Consider the following 18,581-nt stretch of genomic DNA (forward strand, 5'->3'; position numbering starts at 1 on the left):
GCATCGTCTCTTGGCAGACCGGCATTGTAAACAAGCTTGGGGAGTACGTTTTCTGAGATCCAATGGAACCTTTGGGCGATTTCGGATGCTTCTGTGGGAAGACATCGATCTCTTGCTGTCGAATATGTCGATGGCGTTGATGACGTTTACGTAGGTAGCTCGAGGTCAGTTGGGGATGAGCATCAAAACATCAATAATGGCACGGCAGCTTTAAGAAAAAGGAAACAACTTCAAAATATCCTTTCATTGCCTTCCTTTGCAAGATAATATGCAAAACGAGAAATGGCAGGTGCGAGCTTTCACGTGATGCTACTAGCGGGTACTTGTACCCGCCGCTAGTTACCTCCTAATCCTCCTCCGACTTACAATCATCATCTGCGACGTCCATTCTAGCGAATATCAGAATGCAATGCAGAGAACATGTTCGTATAGTTCCAGTTCATCTCTTCCAGTCTATTCGATCTGTGGCAAATGATGGCTCTCCTCTGCCGTGACCTTCGACCACCTACTCGAAACCACACGTCCACCTTTCACAACAGCTAGAAGATGCTTGTCAGGATCATCAAGAATCGTAACATCTTCCAGAGGGTTTTTGTTCAAGATTATGAAGTCAGCCAGGAATCCTGGCCTCAGGGCGCCCAACTTGTCTTGTCCCATCATCTTCGCAGCATTGACAGTGGCGCTTTGCAGAGCCGTCAAATCCGTCAAAACTTGTCTGCGAAGTGAGAACTCATGGGTCTGCGCATCGTGAAGTGGTCCCAAGAGGTCAGTTCCATAACAGAGTGTCACGCCTGCCTCGGATGCAATTTTTAGAGAACGCAGACCCGCTTCGAGAGTCCCTTTCACTTTAGCAGCTGAGGCCCGGGCCAAGAAGTTTGGAAATGGGGAAGCTTCTACTGCAGCATAAGCGACAAGTGTTGGTGTCAAGAACGCGACTTTTTCTGCCATCAACTTGGCTGTGGACTCGTCAATGAAATTTCCATGTTCGATACATCGGACTCCGAGTTCAATGGCTTGTCGAATAGCTCCAGGGGTGTACGCATGGGCTGTGACATAGGTACCAGCATTCTTTGCCACATTGACAATAGCTGCAATCTCTTCGACTGAGAAGTTGAGATTATCGAGAGATCCGGTAGGGCTAGTGACTCCTCCGCCAGCGAAGATCTTGACGAAGTCCGCTCCACATCGCAATTCTTCTCTTGCTGCTTTCATACACTCCGGCACTGCATCACAGATCCTTGCAACAGTAAGAATGGCTGCACAGCACGACTGCTTATGATCGTGGATTGAGCGCTCTTCTCCACTCCCACCGGACTGAGAGAGCCCGTGGCCTGCGATGAAAAGTCGGGGACCTCGTACGAGGTTTTCGTCGATTGCTTGTTTGAGTGCAGCTTGTGCTCCTCCGCAATCTCGCACACTTGTAAATCCTCGGTCGAGCATTTGGCCGCAGAGGTATGGCATTCGGAGAGCCGCAATAGCTGGGGTCATGCGAGCAGTTGATTCTAAGTCCGAGGCGCCTGGGACCGCAACGAGGTGGACGTGACAATCGATGAGTCCGGGACAGAGGAACTTCCCGTCCAGATCGATATGTTGCACACTGTCGATGATCTCGAGTTCCTTTGATATGGCTTTGATGTGACCGCCGACTACGTAAACAGAAACATCTTCCTGGACCGAACCATCAACGGGGTCAATGACATTAGCATGGCCAAAGACGATGCTTGGAGATGGGCCCTTTGGCCTCCATGGCTCGATCAGATCCTCAATTGGGCTGTTGAACATTGGCTTCATCGTGCGAAAATGCAAGACTCGATTTGAAGAATTTAGGGATGAAAGTTTGAGTAGGAATGAAAACAAAATTCTGGGTTCCATCGCTGAAATTAATAATAAGAAGATACTACATCATTCCCGTACTCCTCATGCGGGTACATGTACCCGCATGAGGAGTGCAATGATGCAGTCTTGACTAGTCATCGCCTCCCGTATATCTGCGGGTACGTGTACCCGTAGCGATTCCCAAACATAGAAGAAGTAGTGCTGCAACCCGCAACCAGATATCACCGCTGCCAAGGATGCCCAAGGAGGTGTTCTAAATCATCTGGTCTGGTTGCCAAAGAGGCGCAAGTTCGCTCGCTTCGCCCACCGCCAAAGTTCCTCTGTCTCTGATCAAACACGCCCCTTCTCCCAAAAATAGTATTAATGGATTTGAGACAAAATGGACAGAGTGAACATTCATGATTGTTTTTGAAAATAACAAATGATAGAATTGTGTATTTCTTGGAGAAAATCGACTCCAGCTCGCGCTCCAGTTCCTACGACTTGCTCATGACTTCCATGAAGTGTATTGTGGATAATTATCCAAGAGTAAGAAAGCAGAGCAGCTTGCACCAATATTCTAGGCAATTCCGTATGCTCCAACGAATTGTGTCGGGCAAAGTTTGCACGCCAAGATTATGGAAGACGTTGACGATGTGCATGCCCCTGGATATATACCATCAAACAGAACTGGTAGTGCAAGACAGCCGCTCGCCTGACTTCACCTTGACCTTGACAAGCTCCTTCCACCATCCGCAGTGTAGTGCAGTGCCTTAGTGTCCGAGAAGAGAGCCGAGAGACAAGGATGAGCCCTAAATGTCTAGTGTCTAGCCCCAGAGTGGTTAGCGCACCGTCTCGTATCCGTACCCGATTTCCTGAAGCAGATCTTGAGCCAAGCAGGTGGACGACGTCGAGTTCTGATGACGACAAACTTCACTGTCTGCATCATTGTATAACGCATATTGATTGACTCCTACATTGGTGCATACGGAAAGCCAAAACATAAGCCATCGCTACTTAAGCGTTTCTGGACCTCGAAAGCGAGATACGGTAACATGACACGAAGGTCACATCGGAAGTCACGGTCTGGGTGTTCGAATTGCAAGCAAAGACGCATCAAGGTATGAGCCTCTCTTGTCTGTTAATCATCGTCTCGTGGTGAGCCGGGACGGGCTAGTGAGCCGTTTCCTGTCCGACTGATGTCTAACAACCCTACGTTTCCAGTGCGACGAACAAAAGCCCAGTTGCCAAAGGTGCAGCATACGCGAGGAGGAATGCACTTATCCGTTGCTCGAAAATCTAGTCTGGGTAGACAAGAAGAACTTCCTAGCGAAAGAGGCGGCGGGAAGGAACAAAAGACCATCACCTTCTGCACAAAATTCAAGCCCACAGGATGGAACCTCTTCGTACGACGACAAAGATCCTTCTCTCAATCTCGACAACATAGAGCTAGTCATCCACTGGTTCACCACAACCGTACACACAGTCAATCCACCTTCCGCAGTGCCGCTGTCCCAAACCTTGATCCTGAATCAAGCGATGCAGCACCATTTCCTCCTCCATGGTCTCTTGGCACTTTCAGCGCTTCACTTAGCCGATTCACACGTGAACTCCCAACTATATACTCGGATTGCCACCGCACACCACACACGAGGGCTTTCTCTTTACGATTCCATCCTCTCATCGATGGATGGTGCGAATTATTCCGCCAGCATAGCGTTTTCAAGCATCACAGCAATCTTCGCACTTGGCATCTCGAGACCCCAGACATCAAGAGTAATCGGGCTAGATCTAGTCGATGATCTGATACAAGTATTCCAGCTTTCGAATGGATGGCGCAAAGTTGTCCAAGCCGCGGGTGATTTGAAACTTCTGCCAAGCTCGACGACGATCACCTCTTTGAATGACGCCAACACTACACCCTGCCTTTCGCTGGACACCCAAAAGGCTTTTGATCGTCTTCACGCACTCAATCAAGGCCAAGATGCAGCAATCTACTCGCCTGCCATATCGGCCCTGAAGTCAGTATTCGCAACATTGGAGGGGACGGCGAATGATAATCCCCATGTGGCCTTGGACTGGGCCGGGGGAATCCCTGAGGGTTTTCTAGATTTGGTCAGCTCGCGGTATGCGCTGGCTCTGGTTATTGTGGCGCATTACTGTGTAGTTCTGCATAGGGCACCGAGAGTGTGGTGGTTGAGGGGCTGGGGTGAAGGGCTCTTTGGAGTTATTTGGAGGCTTATAGATCCTGCCTATCGGGAACCGCTGGATTGGGTGAGAAAGCAGATCGGATTTGCTGTATGAATTGATTGTGTATGTTACGAGACCAGGCATGTGAAAGATCTTGTTGGAATGAGATATTCGGCGCGCAATGCGTGGATCAAATCTATCATGGTTCCGTGTCTAGCAATCCAACAATCGCGTCACTCCCTGCCCATCCTCTCTTAATTACCTCGTGATATACAAAGCTCAGTTTGAAGCTATTCAAAACTGGAGACCATCCCGCTCAGTCCTCTCCCGCAGATGTCCAGCTCCGTCCACCCTGTCTGCTATCAAGCAAGAAGTTTCCCTCTCTGACGTCTCTCAGGCGCCGTGCATCACGGACAAGCCGCCCCGGATAAACCAACAAGAAAATGATCATAACAACAAACATCGGGCCAGCATCACAAGCATACAAAAATGCCTCATGCGAAACCACATAGCCGCCAGCTCCCTGCAGATACTCAACTGTCCTCACCACGCCTCGAACAATCATAAGCAAAGTGATCACCTCAATAGCTCTCAAATGCCTCTCCCACCTCACCTCCGGATTCTTGACGAGTATACTCGGAGGATCCTTCTTAACCCTCCTATGTACGTGCCAACACGTTAATATAAACAACGACAGAGCCACAATCTGCGTAACCAGTCCACCGAGGAGAATAATCCTCGCCCTTTCAATCAACGCCGGATCTCCCGAAGCAGGCAACGTCGCGCCGATGAACTGGCTGATGATACACCCGACGTCGATCAACACGTATATCTTCGTCATCCACCGGATGCTGATGAGGGAATGTTGCTGCGCCTGCAGCGCAGTGATGATGCGTCCGAGACTCATGTACACGCTTGCGGCGAGGAAGGGCGTCGCGACGAGGATGAGCAGGTTTTGCTGGATGAAAGGTCCTACTTTCGTGGGGTTAGATGATGCGAGGGCGCGGCCGTAGTAGCCGAAGGTTTCGGCTGGACGTGGAGGGTTAGCTACTATGGAAGGAGGGGAGGAAGTTGAGATTCTTTTTACCAATGCCGCCAAGAAAGAAGGGGATGAAGAACCAGGCTCGTTTCCAGAACAGGTAGATCAGATGGCAGAATGCAGCGAGTCCGAATAGAATAGTAAAGGTATACCCTGCGGCTTTGTTGGGGCGATATTCGAAGAAGACGATTTGCGTGCCATTGACGATGGGTCCGAAGGGACCATTCCCTGTGTTGTTCATGGTGTCGTTGGACGAAGATGTCTCTTTCTCCCCGAGGTTTAGAAATTCGAGAAGTCGATAGATGATTCCTGAATTGCGTGACTCTTTGTGCTTGCAGTTGCTTTGAACCAGATATCGCCCCGGGAGAATTCGAGGAAAGTGACGAAGGGCTGACAGAAAAAGGTAGAAGTCAGACAGAGTACTGTTAGATACATCAACTCGAAAACCCAATTCCGAAGCATGCTTTTTGTATCGTCCTACGGCATGTCTTCGGGTTCCACTGCTCATTCTCTCATTCCTAGTTGGCTGTGCTCGTTCTCGTAACTGGATTGCAAGATCTGCCGCCTCGCTAATCGCTTCTTCATCAGGGGTAACTCGTTTTCGCGTATAGAATTACCCAGATGGGACTAGGACAGAAAATTTGCTTGCAAAATGAAGTGTCACTTCTACCTATGTTGCATGGACGATAAAATGATTTTACTAATTGACTTGCCCAGGATTTCAATATTCGATGTCCCCATTATGACTCACGATATCAATTAATGGAGTCTTTAGTCAAATCGTGTTCTTATCAAATAGCTATTCTCTTACATTTAATAATAAATGCTAATTTTTTTGGGTGTAATATACTATTCACTACAACAAGTTCGAAGCTAGATTTAAGTTCCCAAGATTTATATGTTCGTCTAGTCAGATGACTGTTCCCCAAGAATCAGGATTATCGCCTGGTTTGCCACCTGAACGGGCAACCTCGCTTAAGGATGCTGCTGCCTTGAGCACAACCAACGTTCACAATAAATACCACAATCAGTTCCCAATTCATCCATCCGACATTCATCCCCACATTCAAATCGAAAATCAAAGTTTCTCACGTGGAAACGACTCAAGATGACCCCCGCACAGAACCAAGTTTTTGCTCTCCCAGAAATCGTCGAAAACATCCTGCTTCAACTTCCACTCCGGGATTTGCTCGTCAACGCCCAACGAGTATGTCATGGCTGGAACGAAGTCACGAAAAGTCCCACTCTTCAACAAGCCCTCTTCTTCGAACCTTCTCCACAGTCACAAACTACGGATCCAACATTCAATCCCCTCCTCCAAGAAGTTTTCAAGCCATGGTTCACCGCAGAACAACGAAAAAGCAGATACAATCGCGGGGAGCAATTCTTGGCTCTAGACTGGAACAGCAGCGACGCAAAAAGAGAGGCATATAGAAAAGAAGAAGCAAGCTGGCGTCGAATGCTTCCCATTCAACCGCCCGCTACTGTCTTTCAAATAGACGCCAAGACATACTCTATGGGTGGGACTTTTCGCGAAAGAGGCGAGCTGACAATTACCGATGGAGTGCGTATGGGTGTGCTTTATGATTACGCCTATGTCGCCGTGGCGTGTCCGATCTCGTCTTTTTGGGTGGAGTGGAATATGTTGCCTAGGGTTGATGCTTATGATAGCGATCAGTTTGACGTGAGAGGAAATTCCAAGGAGGACGGTCCGATGGTGACGTTGCATACGAGGCATACGATTCAATGTTGTGTTGATGATGTGCCAGATATTCCTTGGCAACTGGAGAGTAAGGGGTACAAGAAGTTGGATATCCCTTCGTGGGACGAGGGTGAGTCCGGATAGGGAAGAAGTTTATGTTACATGTCATTCTTTGTTCTCTCTAACACATTCCCTAACATTAATACTCTATTTCACTGCAATTATGTAAAGTATAAAGCTTTTGCTTACAGGCTTGCTTTCGGCTTTGGGAAAATTCTATCTAAAAATTCACATTTCTAATACTCTCTAGATACAGTATCGATTGAACATGCTTTCGAATTGAACAATCAACCGCTGTTGAACCGACTTGGTCAAAAGTATGTATCTCTCTCTGTCAGTAACAGTATCACCCTTTGTTTAAGTGACCTATATCTCCCTTAAAACCGTCACCGTATGCTCTACTATATCTGTCATTTTCCGATCTGGCCAAGGACATCTCGTATCCTATATGAGGTTGGTACTCTGCAGTGTCCCGAATGTGACTGAAATATGCGAAAATACATTCGGCGCTGTCAGCGGATTCAGCGGATTCAGCGCAATCCGCGCATTTTGCGCTCGCTGCGGACACGACATAACAAAAGCGAGAACGATGGTCGACATTGCTCGATTGTGGGCCCACTGTAACAAACAAATGATACCAATAGTTTACCGTGCAGAAACTTCGAAGAGCTCATTCCCCACGGTCAACTCCGGATGTGTTTCTGTACAGTGCTGCAGAAGTCTCCCCTGGGCTTCTCGAATGGAAGTTTGCGATGAAAATGTCCCTCAAACTACGTCATCCTGAGAATATGTTTTTCTCTCTCGTGATCATCCTGATAGAACAATGTCACTTCTCAATTACAGGATAGGAGACTACTACTGCACTTGCTGCATTTTCGACGAAGGTCATTTCAGGGTTAGCGAGATATCACGTGCATAGAACCGAATCCTTTACGTGACGTGAATCTGTTGCAGAAATTCTCTCATGATACTTACTTCTAAGTAATTGGTGTTTGTTCTAGTTACTTAGCCGTTATCGAAGTCTCCGTCATCGCTGGCTTGTCTTTGGGCTTTGTGACCATGGCGTTGAGGGATCCACTTTATGCTGGAACCCTCTTCTCTGAGTGGGTTGTGCTCATGATCTTACTTGCATTCTTGGCTTCCACGCCTGTCACCAACAATGATGATATCCTTCTCGACACCGGGCTTCAAGCCGTGACATACTATTGGTGATCATTTACAGCGCGGGAGAGTTGGGAGAATTGTCGAGGACTCGATTTGACATTCTTCATTGCACTGAGATTTGACCAAGGTGTTGGAGTTTCAGTAGCATAGAAATTGAGTCTAATTGCCTCCATATCATTAATACATTTACGTGAACTCCAGACCATCTACTAACAGTACGCATCCGCCTGTATATCTACAAATCATACAAAATCTATGCCAAAGACCGAGGCGGCATAGGACCCATCCCATACCCCTCCTCCTGCGCACCATACCCACAATAAGGCTCATATCTCTCAGCCCCAGCAACCTCTCCATATCCAGCTCCCGGAGTCGGCGTAGTCGGCCTCTCCATCTCATGTGCACCATCCATCAATCCACCCTCGGGATCCAGAAGCTTGGCAACCGCTTTCATTTGCTTCTTCCTCTGCTTCTCAGCTTTCTTTTCTTTTCTGCTCATCTTTGGGAACTCTGCGTTTTCTCCCTTTAAAATTGTGCCTGGATGCGTGATACACATTATTGTCACTGCGATGAACATTGGTGTTGCATCGAGACAGTAGAAGAAAGCTTCGTGGTATGGGAGAGGATTACTTGGGTCTTCGCCTCGAGCGTACTCTACCAGGCGGTATATGATACGGAGCTTTGTTTGTCAGTCTGTGGCAAAGAGCAAGGGAAGAGGGGCGACGAACAGTAATCAATGCCAAACTCCCATAAAGTGTAAACAACAATCTCTTCCACCCTTTCTCCACAAACTGTCCGCTTCGTTCCAGCTTCAACATCTCTCTGTGGAACATGATTGCCAACCCGGTAAATACACAGATGAAAAATTGCTGGAGTCCGATTCCACCCATGTAGATATGGATTCCGAGATGGAAGGTGGAGGGCTTGACGTTCGTTCCAGAGACGATCATGCCACCGCCAAGCTGAACCAAGAAGGCGATGATGTCGAGCCAGACGAAGTATCGGGAGAAGCGGGAGCCGGGGATGTGGAGGAGGGATTTGGAGGGGAGGAAGAAGTGGACCATGCGGCCGAGAATCATGTAGTCGAATGCGTTGATTACTGTTGGTTGTTAGCAGTGGATAAGGTCAAAGGGAGAGGAAGAACTTACGAAGAGGGGCAAGTAGGACCAGAAGAAAGGAGTAAGTGTATAAATTGGTATTTTGTTGGTGCTTTGTTGAGATTGTGCGCAGGATGAAAGACGCTGCCTCCCAAATACAGCCCATTATTATCACCCAACAGAATTTCTGTCATCCACGATCAGTATTTTGAATCTAATCTGTACATGTCATAGGTCGTACCTTGTGGAATTTTGCAGCTTGGAATATGTGAAGGGCCGTGACTGTACTGAATAAGAACGAGAACAGGACAGCGGCACCAAATGATGGGTAATATTCGTAAAGTGCATTGCAAGCTGATGGGTCGACATATCCGTTTTTATCTGGTACGGCTGTCGTGCAAGTTGCTGTCGCGGATGCAACTGTAGTGCTCGCAGTGGAGGAGATTGTAGACGTCATTTTGAATAGATTGCAAGAGAATGGGAAGTGAGAAACTGAGAACTCGATTACCACTAGAAGCCTTCAATGAAAGTAGAAAAGACTATATACTTTGTTCACAAGCATGAAAGTTGGTACAATACACAGAGCTGACTGCTGCGCCTGACAAGGTATAGAATCCAAAGACCTGGTGGACCCCTTGACAGCCCTTGCAATACGATCAGTCAAATCAGCCCATTGCACTTCGTTCCATCCTGCAGATCTTTTCCACGACCTGGGTACTTTCATCCCCAATAATTTTAGGCACGGCTCATATGCAGGATAGAGGCTCAGGTCAAGCATCAGCCCTGTGTGTACGAATAATTGCTCAAAGGGGTAAGCTTTAGGTTGGCTAAGCACAAGCGAGCGTGCCAATCGCGTGTGTCCGCAATTTACAACGGCACGCGATTGATCGACAACGCCCATGCAGGCGCATTGACAAGGCGTTTCCTGGAGAGGAGAGCTAAGCCTCACTATAAAATTGTTAACTTGCCTATTGATATACACTAGGCCTAATAAACACAGCTAGGATATTGATATGAGAAAAGCATGATTCACCTGGACATCGTGACTCAAAAGACGAAAACATGTGCTCAATGAAAAACATAAAATCCACAGAAGGGAATGAAACCTAGGGATCAATCACAAAGTCTTTTGAGAAGCTCATGAACAAGAAAGACTTGACCGAAACGCGGGGAACAGACACAATCACAATCACGAGAAACATGGCACACGCTGACAGGAAGACGAACTTGGTAAAACATTGGATCGAAGCTGGGACCTGCCTAGCTCTCAGCGCAAATAGCTAGAGATTTATCTCGAGAAACACATGTACCCCAGTACGACGACAATCAAAACCTCCTCGCCGCGACCGAATATCGTCTCGGTGCGCCATAGCAAGTCTTACCTCTCTGGCGTTGGATTCAGTGAGCTCCGGCGTGGGTATTCCTCGGTCTCAGCGGCCGTAGTAAGCATTGTTCATGTACTCAACCGCTCGTGTTTGTCTTTGAACAGCAAGAAGAAGGCGCCACAAAGGCTCGTGTGGGTCGTACCCCCAGCCGGTCTCTACTCGCCCTTTTTCTATAATTTTCCGGAATTGATCTCGAAAAGAAGATCCGCCGCCAAAACATCGCTCGTAGTTGCTAATGCTTCTTTCGAGCTCAACGATTAATCGGTTGGTGTCATTCGAATACATTGTAAGGACCTTGTAGTATGTGAGAAGTGAGTGAGCTGATTGGTGTTGGATTTGGTTTTCGATCGACTTAGACTTGATGTTCGATCAGAGATCTTGGTAGAAAGTGGTGCTGAAAACTTTACCAGAAGACGAGAAATATCTAGTGTTTAAATAGACATGAAACTTGATACTTTTGGGATCATAACATTCAGATTGCTCTGTTCTAGAATCATGGTGGATATACAGACATCTGACATGTAGACCAAGGATCATCATTTACTGATGGGTTCTTAATGTGCATATCTCGAAGGTATGCAGCATGCACACAGGTTTGTGTAATGACACATCCAGTACACACAAGTGCTCAATAACAAAGCCCCACTCATTCCTGGTGGAGTGTAACGGCCCATGACCTCGAGTCAAGAAGAATCCGATCACGTGTTTCTCGGTTAGTGAGCCGAAGCGAGTGCGAGGACCAGCAACCAAAAATCAAAAAATCCCAAAAGAAACATTTCTCACCAAGAATGGCAAAACTTCAGGGGCAGCCTCCGAGATGGGGCCCCTTATCAAAACCCCCCTCGGTTGTCGAGGGTGGGGGGTTTTATTCGCGATCGATCGGTCGGATTGGCGTGTGCAACATTGTTGCTCGGGCCAAGCGTGAACCACTGAACCACCGCAGCCCGTTGATGACCTGAACTACCTGCCTAAGTAGCCGCGTTCAACGGGCTGGTGACAAGGAATTGCGTATTTAACTTTATATGGGCCGAAAAGGCAAGAGCGACGAAAGCGACTAGCTTCTCCTGGCGCTAAGGATAGCCTTGTATCAACAATTCAACAACAGAACGGTGCTGGCATGATCAGCAAAGCTTGATGGGGATCGATCTGTAATGTGTTTATTGTATCTCGATCGTGTATATTCACTGCAGTATGATGGCCTTCCGGCAGCAACACAGCATTGGGCGGCACCAAATGTCAACAACTACTTGCGAAGAACGCGACAGACATCATCGATGCTTCAATTAGTGCACAAGTGTGCAGTCCTGCGGATTTCCAAGCTCGCGTATCAAATGTACCTTTGTTGTCCTCAAGGCCTGATTCTCGATGCCACTCTTGCCATGCTTCTTTGCTTGTGCTTTCGCCCCAGATAAGAGCATCAGCAAGCTGCTGCAAGCAAGCTATCGATATTCGAAGTTGAGTTCCAAGAAAGCGGAAAGGAAAGATCAACTAGATTCTGACGCCTGCACAATCTTGCACGCTGCCAGAGCAGGATGTCCAGATGTTGAAAGGCAGACGGGACACAGAACCGAGACTCATCACGTGATGTGGTACAATTTTTCCAAATTCCCCTTAAGTCTTGTCTTGGTCTTGATCTTTATCTTTCAGAGAAACAAACATGCCAGAGTCGAATAGAGAAGACAACGAGGGTGATCATTCATTTCGTGCAGATCTCATTGCCCTTGACTTCGAGCAGCATCAGAAAGCAGACCACCGTCTTGAGAACAGCTCCAATGGATATTGATTCAAACATAAGTGTGACATCTGAGAACAAGTCTTAACAGGAACATAAGTCTATTTCAGACAACACTTGTTGCTACGAAAGAACAGAACAGCGCAAGCTACCAAGGGCAGTTGTCGTAATTCAAGTGAGCGGCAAGAAGACATGAGAGCAAGGTGGGAACAAGGTAACGTAACATGATCATACAACAGACTCAAGAGACTGTGATACTTCGTCTCCTTCTATGGAGGAAAGGCAGCGAGCATAAAGGAAGTGAAGAGAAGCTTTCAAAGCACAGTGAAGGATGTGCTGTCGCACGGGCCACAGCCGCTCCATCCTTGCCTACACGTGATCACATCTACTTGAGACTTCCAACGGTTGACTTTCTTTTCTTTTTGCAATTCAAGCTTTTATTTCCTGGTCGGGCGGCATATGCGACTTTCTGAATATTCGAGTCATCCGGTAGGAACCCGAAAGCGGAGCATGAAGTCTTGTCCAATGAAAAACAATGGGCCGTAATATCAGTAAGCTTCGAAACTTCCCCACTCTTGAATGCAGAATGGAGATAACAAAAGCCGCAACCTCAATGCATTTTTCTTTTGTCATCTGCAACGACCGCCACCATGACCGTTATACAAGAATCGAGTCCGAAAGTCGACGAGACGTCTCCGCTGCTGGCCACGGAGCCTTCGAAGCCTAAGAAATGGGGCAAGTCAGTTGTGTATTGCACATTGTTGTGTGGTTTCCTGGTCACGCTTTCATTTAGCGTTACCCAAGTCCCGTAAGCACTTATTTAAGTTACAAAATATGGGAGCCTTCAAGCTGATAAGCCTAGTATGATTTATGTCTTTCGTCTCATGACTTGTGATGCCTATTATGAGACGCATCCAGAACCAGGACCAGGTTTTGACCGCTGTTCAAACCACGAAATCGAAGCCGGCACGGCCCGAGCTGTGTCTTTAGTCGGAGCTTCAACCACTTTCTTTGGCGTCATCAATCTTTTCGTCACAGGATGGAGTATCAAAAGATTCGGGATCAAAACTTCTCTCGCAATCCAAGTCTTCTGGCCTGCTGTTCGTCTCGCTGTCCAAAATGTCGGTGTCGATACTGGAAGTGGCACGGGGATCCTTATCATTCAGCTGTCGCAAATCATCACCATCATCGGAGGTCCCGCTGGGTACTTACTTTCACTGAATTCATATATCACAGAAATTGTCAGTCATGAAGAACGAACTGGGGTTCTGGGGCAATTGCAAGGCTGCGCCATGTTTGGAAATGCACTTGGATACTTGGCTGGAGGTCTACTTGCCGATTGGATGAACATCGCTGCTCCATTCAGAGTCACTCTCATGCTTTTTATACTTTCATGCATATATGTTCTCCTAGTCTTACCTTCTATTCCCAAGAGCGAGAATGTGCCAGGGCCTGCCTCGAAAGGAATCACCAAGTTCTTCGGCCCACTCAAGACGTTCGCTCCTCAAAAATGGGTCCTGATAGATGGACGCACCCAACGCGAATATGGAGCAGGTCTCTTAGGAATTGGTGTCTTCCTAGGAGTCTTAGCAACAGGCTACATTCCCGTCCTTCTCCAAATGTACGCCACAGACATCTTCGGTTTCGGAACAACAGCAAACGGCTACCTCGTCGCCACAAACTCCCTGATCCGAGGCCTGTTCCTCACCCTCGCCTTCCCCCGCATCATCACTGCCGGACGAAAATGGCTCGAAAGCAAAAAAGAAACCTCAGACACAGAATTGAACCCCTCCAAACCGCCCACGCAACCAGAGCCCACCATGGAACCGACTCAAATCGACGAAGTAGAAGCCATGGAGAACGAAGAAGAGGCCGTTGAACCCTTGGCAACGGATGAGAAAGAGACGTTCCAATTCGATCTCTTCTTTACGCGGTGGAGTCTCATCGCTGATGGCGTGTTGACTGGGGCCGCTTCTTTTGTGACGGAGGGTTGGCAAATGTATCTCATTGCCGTTATGCTCCCGTTGGCTTCCGGGACAGGATCTTCGGCCAAGGGCACGATTTTGCAGATGTGTCCTGCTTCCGAGAGGGCGGATGCGCTGAGTGCGATTACGCTTGTAGATATGGTTGCTAGGCTTACTACCAGTAAGTTTCGCTTAAATGAGGTGGAAATGATGAGACTAACTTTTTCTGTAGCCACGGTCTTTGGGTTGATTTTCGCTGCATTTGCGGATATTGGACAGACGTATTTGGTGTTTACTTGTAATGCTGCCGTGGCGCTCTTGGGGTTCATCGTGTTACTGTTCTCACGTTTCCCACCGGATGGAAGCAAGAGATTCGTAGAAGAGACACGCGAACCGCTTCTTGTGGAAAATGAAACGGAGTGATCTGTTTTAGGATGTCATGGAGTTGGCGAAATTGTTAGGAAAGGTAGAAAAGGTATAGACGGATGGTATATGGTTGGTTTAGAAAGATTGTTGATTATGTAGGTGGCGTTAGGGAGTTGGTAATGGAATGAATTGAGAATTATCTTCGTCTCAACAAGGTCCCTTTCGAAGCAACCTTAAATACAACTCAAACAGCTATAATAATACCTCCAGCGTGACTAGATATAGCAAGTTAGGAGACAGGAATGCTTCAAAAACCATACAGTCGACAACGAATTAGAAATTGTACGAAGAATTCTGCAGTGTCTTGGTGCCCCACCATTGTTTTACTTCAAATCCGAAATACTTCAACACCTTTCCTCGGTGCGAGTACCCCTCAACAGTCACATCCACAAGCGACAGCAGCATAAAGAACATCGCTTTTCTGAACATTACTCCCCTGGGTATCGTCTGATAAATCGAATGCCTATCCAACATTCAGATTCCGTGCAACTCCATTGCAAATTGAGCATCCCCGCCCAAATTCTTCCTCACTTTCGTCGTGCAGCACCGAATCTCCATACCAAACATTCTTCATAACTTCAGATATCACGATTTCTCCTTAGCAAGCTGCGGACTACTCCCATCCATCTCAAACCTCTCCGAGCCAATCGGATCATGAAGTTTCTTCTCCTCATCATGAAGTTCAGCCACCGGCCTCACAGCCGAAACCTCAACCGGCCCCGCTGGCGGCGTGTGCCCATTCCATTTCCCATCCGCATTAACAAACATCCTGCCCTCTGGTGACACAGGACTCTGGCTCGGCGTGCTCTGACCCGCACTCCAACTATTCTGACTCTGCAGCGGCGACGTGGGGCTATAATTCGTTCCCAGCGGTTTATTCCTCGGGTCATACGGCGTACAGATGAACCTGAATCGCTTTACCTGCTTCTTTGCTATCTTGGCGATTTGTTCCGGTGTGGCGTCTTGTGGTGCGTCGACGATTACCTCGCCGTTCGTCTTGGGCGGTTCGAGCCAGAGTTGGATGCCGCGCTCCAGGAAGACGCCCTCGTTCCATTGTCGCAATGTTGCTCTCAAAGGTCCTTCTACAGCTAACTTCTCCTTCACTTTCTTGGCGACGGCTTTCTTGTGCACGGATTTACCGGCGTAGTACCCTACTACGGGGGCGAAAACGAGGAGGAAGGGCGACGTGAGCGTCCCGGTCGTGACGCCGGTTGTCCACGCTGCTGCGTCTTCGGCGAATGTCAGTTTGGCGGCGTTGATGACCTCGGTGGTGAATTGGAGCCATTGGTCGGGAGTTACTCGTAGGTCGCGAAGGCGGGAATTGTAGGGGAAGTTGGAGGAGAGAGAGTCGTTTTCCGTTACTATGGAGAAGGGACCCCATGGTGGAATGTAAGGTGCTTGAGGTTTCTGTTCGGGGAGCTCATGTCGACTTTTGGATTTGTTAGTGATCTGCTCTGTCTTTGTATCTGAATGCTGGACTTACAATTGTGTGTTTGGAGGGGCATTTGTATTGCCTCCTCCCTCCCATGTGGATGGCAATTCTGCTGAGAATTGTGGTGGTGGGGACTGTTGGTAAGCTGGGGATGGACTTGTTGGTGTTCCCATTTTGTCGTGATGTTGGATATCGACCTCACCACGTACTGAAAGGTATACAGAAGTGGCTTGAAAAAAATCTGCGCCCACTTGAAACGAGTGTAGCGGAAGGTCTCCTCGAGATATTCTTTCCTCCGAAATATTTTTAAAAAAAAAACAATCGAGAGGAGAAAGAAGCTTTGGGATGATCGTGCTTGGCAGGCTGACCTTAATTCTCCACAGCTGCACAGCTGATTCTCGTTTCAGCGTGCACCAGGGGTCTGAACGTGCGCCGTTATACCCTAAATGGGGGTCTCCAACAGTTGGAATTCACACCAGTCGTGATCTCCAGGGTCTTGATTGGCGTGGTCGTACGGTCGCTTCGGGTCACATATCACAAAAATACTACCCTGACACCCCCTAGCTGTGCCGCCAACACTACCTAAAGATCAACGCTCTGGAGTTAGTGTCGATCTCGACGGAGCCACTGAATTTGACGACGCTGATTGCGAGTCTCGGGACATGACATCAAGGTGCTCAATGCAGAGAGCGTCGATCTATGCTCGTTACGGAAGTATTTCGTATGGTCGGTGTACTTTCTACCGGATGTGTTGAAGCTTCGGATTGCTCAAAATTTCCATAGGGCCGGGAATTTGAACCCAAGCTGTCGGTTCAAAGTCGTGGAGATCATTTTATCCCCGTAGTGTCTCGCCTTACACCACAAACGCCTGAACCGAGACCATGGCTTTTCTGTCCTGTGTTGCGGAATCAACCTCACCACAGGGAATTATCAAGTGTACGAGAGTGGACTTATTTTTCAATTTCCCTTGTTTCAATGATTAGCAAATTAGATGGACAGCATGGCGTGATATGGCATCCAAGTTAGCTTTGCTGCATCGAAGATGTTTTTTAGAAACAGTACCAAATATTCCGCGGTGTGGTGGAAGTCTGAAGCAGCAAATAGAGGAATGTACTACATTCCAATCTCAACGATGGCATTCTCACACGCACGCCGAAGACATCTTTGTTTCCCTTGAAACCAAAGACTAAGTTGGCTCGACATCAGGGCTTTCGCAAAGCAGTGTGGCGTTGCGCCTAAATGTACTTATCTCGAAAATAGAAAACTTGAAGATGATCTGGAGGATATGATGGCTGAACTCACAGTCTTAGACAGCGGGCAGCTGCTAGAATACTTGAGGGTCGTCTTGGGCGCTACTTTGTCGAGTACAGCATCAATACTTTCCGTGTCAGCCATCCTTGGACGTTATATTTGCACCAAGGTCTTTGAGGCTCCATTTCGGCGCATAAGACCACTGCTCTCTGTTGCAGAGAGGGACGGCGTCCTACCGCTATCTGACGAATACTGTCCAGATATATGCGGTGATAGTGTTTTAAAAGATGTGTACCAGAAGCTCTCAGATGGTAAGCGGATCACCTCATTAAAATATCAAACTAACCATCAAAGTCAACGAGACCAGAGCTCAACTCTGGAGAAGCGACATGATGTCTACCTTGGATCCTACCCTGGTGGATAACGGATTATCAAATAAAACCCGAACACGAGAAGCTGCCGCCGAACGACGAACGGAAGCTGCTTATGAATTGACGGAAGCGTTCTAAGAAGAGGCGTCAAACTTCTGTTTGTTGATGAGTACGCTGTCGGAAGCTACGGTACAGAAGGTTATCTAGAATTGCAGGCTATCTTCCAGAAAGCACTTGAGATATCTGGAAAATTGTGGAAAGGACGAACGATCTTGAAGTGCGAGTATCTCGATGATCTCAAGCACGAACCCTTCAAGTTCTCATCTGAAGTAATGGAAGCGCATGCATTTCATAAGCTGGGATTGGGGGGAGATGATGATCATCGCCTTGATGATATTCCTATCCGTCTTGTGGTATTCCTAGCTATTAAAGTCTATGGGAACAGCAATAGAGAGAACTACTCTGATAGTCGGGTCTGGTGTAAAGCGGTGGTCTGGATGGATGAATGAATGAATGCGATGGAAGTTCGGTCCTAAATTTGAATCTTCCTCTGTTGAATAGCCAAGGCAGTGCATGCGATTGTTTTCGATATGAAATTTCAGAGCATGCTTGTCAAGATTTGCAGGCTGCTGCAAGCTCCACTGGGACTGAGTTGTACATACTACTCTTAGAAATGTCGATCCAGCGAGGAGGACCAAAGAGAACATTCATGATTTCGCTGAAGTTGTGTTCTGGAGTGTCGCCAGAACCTAGGTAAGAGATGGCGACCTGCTGTGGCAATCAGTATCACATGACTACAAGATAAGATAAAAATTTAATGAATGTCGATCCCTATAATTGAGTTTTAATCAACTATCATAGGCTTTCTTTCAAGCCAATCTTGGTGAATCTATCTGATTGTCTGGTGTTGGCGTGAGTTGCTCAAGTTGCGAGATTCATGCCTCAGGCTGAAA

General features: G+C 47.6%; 9 protein-coding genes across 9 annotated transcripts; 5 read left to right on the forward strand and 4 right to left on the reverse strand.

Annotated features, from left to right (window-relative positions):
- Positions 1–386: 386 nt before the first annotated feature.
- Positions 387–1,828, reverse strand: LY89DRAFT_687414 (amidohydrolase-like protein). Its single transcript, XM_018215494.1, has one exon. The coding sequence runs from the start codon at positions 1,789–1,791 to the stop codon at positions 454–456; it is 1,338 nt and encodes a 445-aa protein (XP_018067561.1). The 5' UTR covers positions 1,792–1,828; the 3' UTR covers positions 387–453.
- An 894-nt stretch (positions 1,829–2,722) lies between these two features.
- Positions 2,723–4,193, forward strand: LY89DRAFT_709107 (uncharacterized protein). Its single transcript, XM_018217736.1, has 2 exons — positions 2,723–2,936; positions 3,040–4,193. Exons 1-2 carry the CDS (start codon positions 2,871–2,873, stop codon positions 4,117–4,119), a joined length of 1,146 nt encoding a protein of 381 aa, XP_018067562.1. The 5' UTR covers positions 2,723–2,870; the 3' UTR covers positions 4,120–4,193.
- A 221-nt stretch (positions 4,194–4,414) lies between these two features.
- On the reverse strand, positions 4,415–5,246 carry LY89DRAFT_543670 (RTA1 like protein; the record flags this gene model as incomplete). Its single annotated transcript, XM_018208211.1, has 2 exons — positions 4,415–5,034; positions 5,093–5,246. Coding segments are annotated over 2 exons (774 nt in total), but the record flags the coding sequence as incomplete, so codon positions are not given.
- Positions 5,247–6,081: 835 nt separating this feature from the next.
- Positions 6,082–8,018, forward strand: LY89DRAFT_784962 (uncharacterized protein; the record flags this gene model as incomplete). The annotated part of the gene is made up of 3 exons (XM_018222840.1): positions 6,082–6,876; positions 7,057–7,123; positions 7,808–8,018. Exons 1-3 carry the CDS (start codon positions 6,153–6,155, stop codon positions 8,016–8,018), a joined length of 1,002 nt encoding a protein of 333 aa, XP_018067564.1. The 5' UTR covers positions 6,082–6,152.
- Positions 8,019–8,223: 205 nt separating this feature from the next.
- LY89DRAFT_591644 (RTA1-domain-containing protein) lies at positions 8,224–9,524 on the reverse strand (the record flags this gene model as incomplete). Its single annotated transcript, XM_018209663.1, has 4 exons — positions 8,224–8,649; positions 8,699–9,069; positions 9,119–9,254; positions 9,309–9,524. 4 exons carry the CDS (start codon positions 9,522–9,524, stop codon positions 8,224–8,226), a joined length of 1,149 nt encoding a protein of 382 aa, XP_018067565.1.
- Positions 9,525–10,333: 809 nt separating this feature from the next.
- LY89DRAFT_155018 (uncharacterized protein) lies at positions 10,334–10,934 on the forward strand. Its single transcript, XM_018205443.1, has one exon. The coding sequence runs from the start codon at positions 10,372–10,374 to the stop codon at positions 10,711–10,713; it is 342 nt and encodes a 113-aa protein (XP_018067566.1). The 5' UTR covers positions 10,334–10,371; the 3' UTR covers positions 10,714–10,934.
- A 1,721-nt stretch (positions 10,935–12,655) lies between these two features.
- Positions 12,656–14,829, forward strand: LY89DRAFT_651315 (MFS general substrate transporter). Its single transcript, XM_018212150.1, has 3 exons — positions 12,656–12,992; positions 13,047–14,329; positions 14,381–14,829. Exons 1-3 carry the CDS (start codon positions 12,835–12,837, stop codon positions 14,569–14,571), a joined length of 1,632 nt encoding a protein of 543 aa, XP_018067567.1. The 5' UTR covers positions 12,656–12,834; the 3' UTR covers positions 14,572–14,829.
- A 330-nt stretch (positions 14,830–15,159) lies between these two features.
- Positions 15,160–16,179, reverse strand: LY89DRAFT_737192 (uncharacterized protein; the record flags this gene model as incomplete). The annotated part of the gene is made up of 2 exons (XM_018220225.1): positions 15,160–16,003; positions 16,058–16,179. 2 exons carry the CDS (start codon positions 16,177–16,179, stop codon positions 15,160–15,162), a joined length of 966 nt encoding a protein of 321 aa, XP_018067568.1.
- A 1,115-nt stretch (positions 16,180–17,294) lies between these two features.
- Positions 17,295–17,989, forward strand: LY89DRAFT_753772 (uncharacterized protein; the record flags this gene model as incomplete). The annotated part of the gene is made up of 2 exons (XM_018221288.1): positions 17,295–17,568; positions 17,612–17,989. 2 exons carry the CDS (start codon positions 17,295–17,297, stop codon positions 17,764–17,766), a joined length of 429 nt encoding a protein of 142 aa, XP_018067569.1. The 3' UTR covers positions 17,767–17,989.
- Positions 17,990–18,581: the final 592 nt, after the last annotated feature.

This window comes from Mollisia scopiformis, assembly GCF_001500285.1.
Source record: "Mollisia scopiformis unplaced genomic scaffold LY89scaffold_19, whole genome shotgun sequence".
In the NCBI taxonomy this organism is placed as follows: Eukaryota; Fungi; Ascomycota; class Leotiomycetes; order Helotiales; family Mollisiaceae; genus Mollisia; species Mollisia scopiformis.

Bases quoted from the DNA above. Each gene is read 5' to 3' on its own strand.
- LY89DRAFT_687414 (XM_018215494.1), bottom strand. From the start codon at position 1,791: ATGAAGCCAATGTTCAACAGCCCAATTGAGGATCTGATCGAGCCATGG.
- LY89DRAFT_709107 (XM_018217736.1), top strand. From the start codon at position 2,871: ATGACACGAAGGTCACATCGGAAGTCACGGTCTGGGTGTTCGAATTGC. The intron at 2,937-3,039 runs GTATGAGCCTCT...CTACGTTTCCAG, and splicing joins GCAAGCAAAGACGCATCAAG to TGCGACGAACAAAAGCCCAG.
- LY89DRAFT_155018 (XM_018205443.1), top strand. From the start codon at position 10,372: ATGTACCCCAGTACGACGACAATCAAAACCTCCTCGCCGCGACCGAAT.
- LY89DRAFT_651315 (XM_018212150.1), top strand. From the start codon at position 12,835: ATGACCGTTATACAAGAATCGAGTCCGAAAGTCGACGAGACGTCTCCG. The intron at 12,993-13,046 runs GTAAGCACTTAT...TGATAAGCCTAG, and splicing joins TTTAGCGTTACCCAAGTCCC to TATGATTTATGTCTTTCGTC. The intron at 14,330-14,380 runs GTAAGTTTCGCT...CTTTTTCTGTAG, and splicing joins GGTTGCTAGGCTTACTACCA to CCACGGTCTTTGGGTTGATT.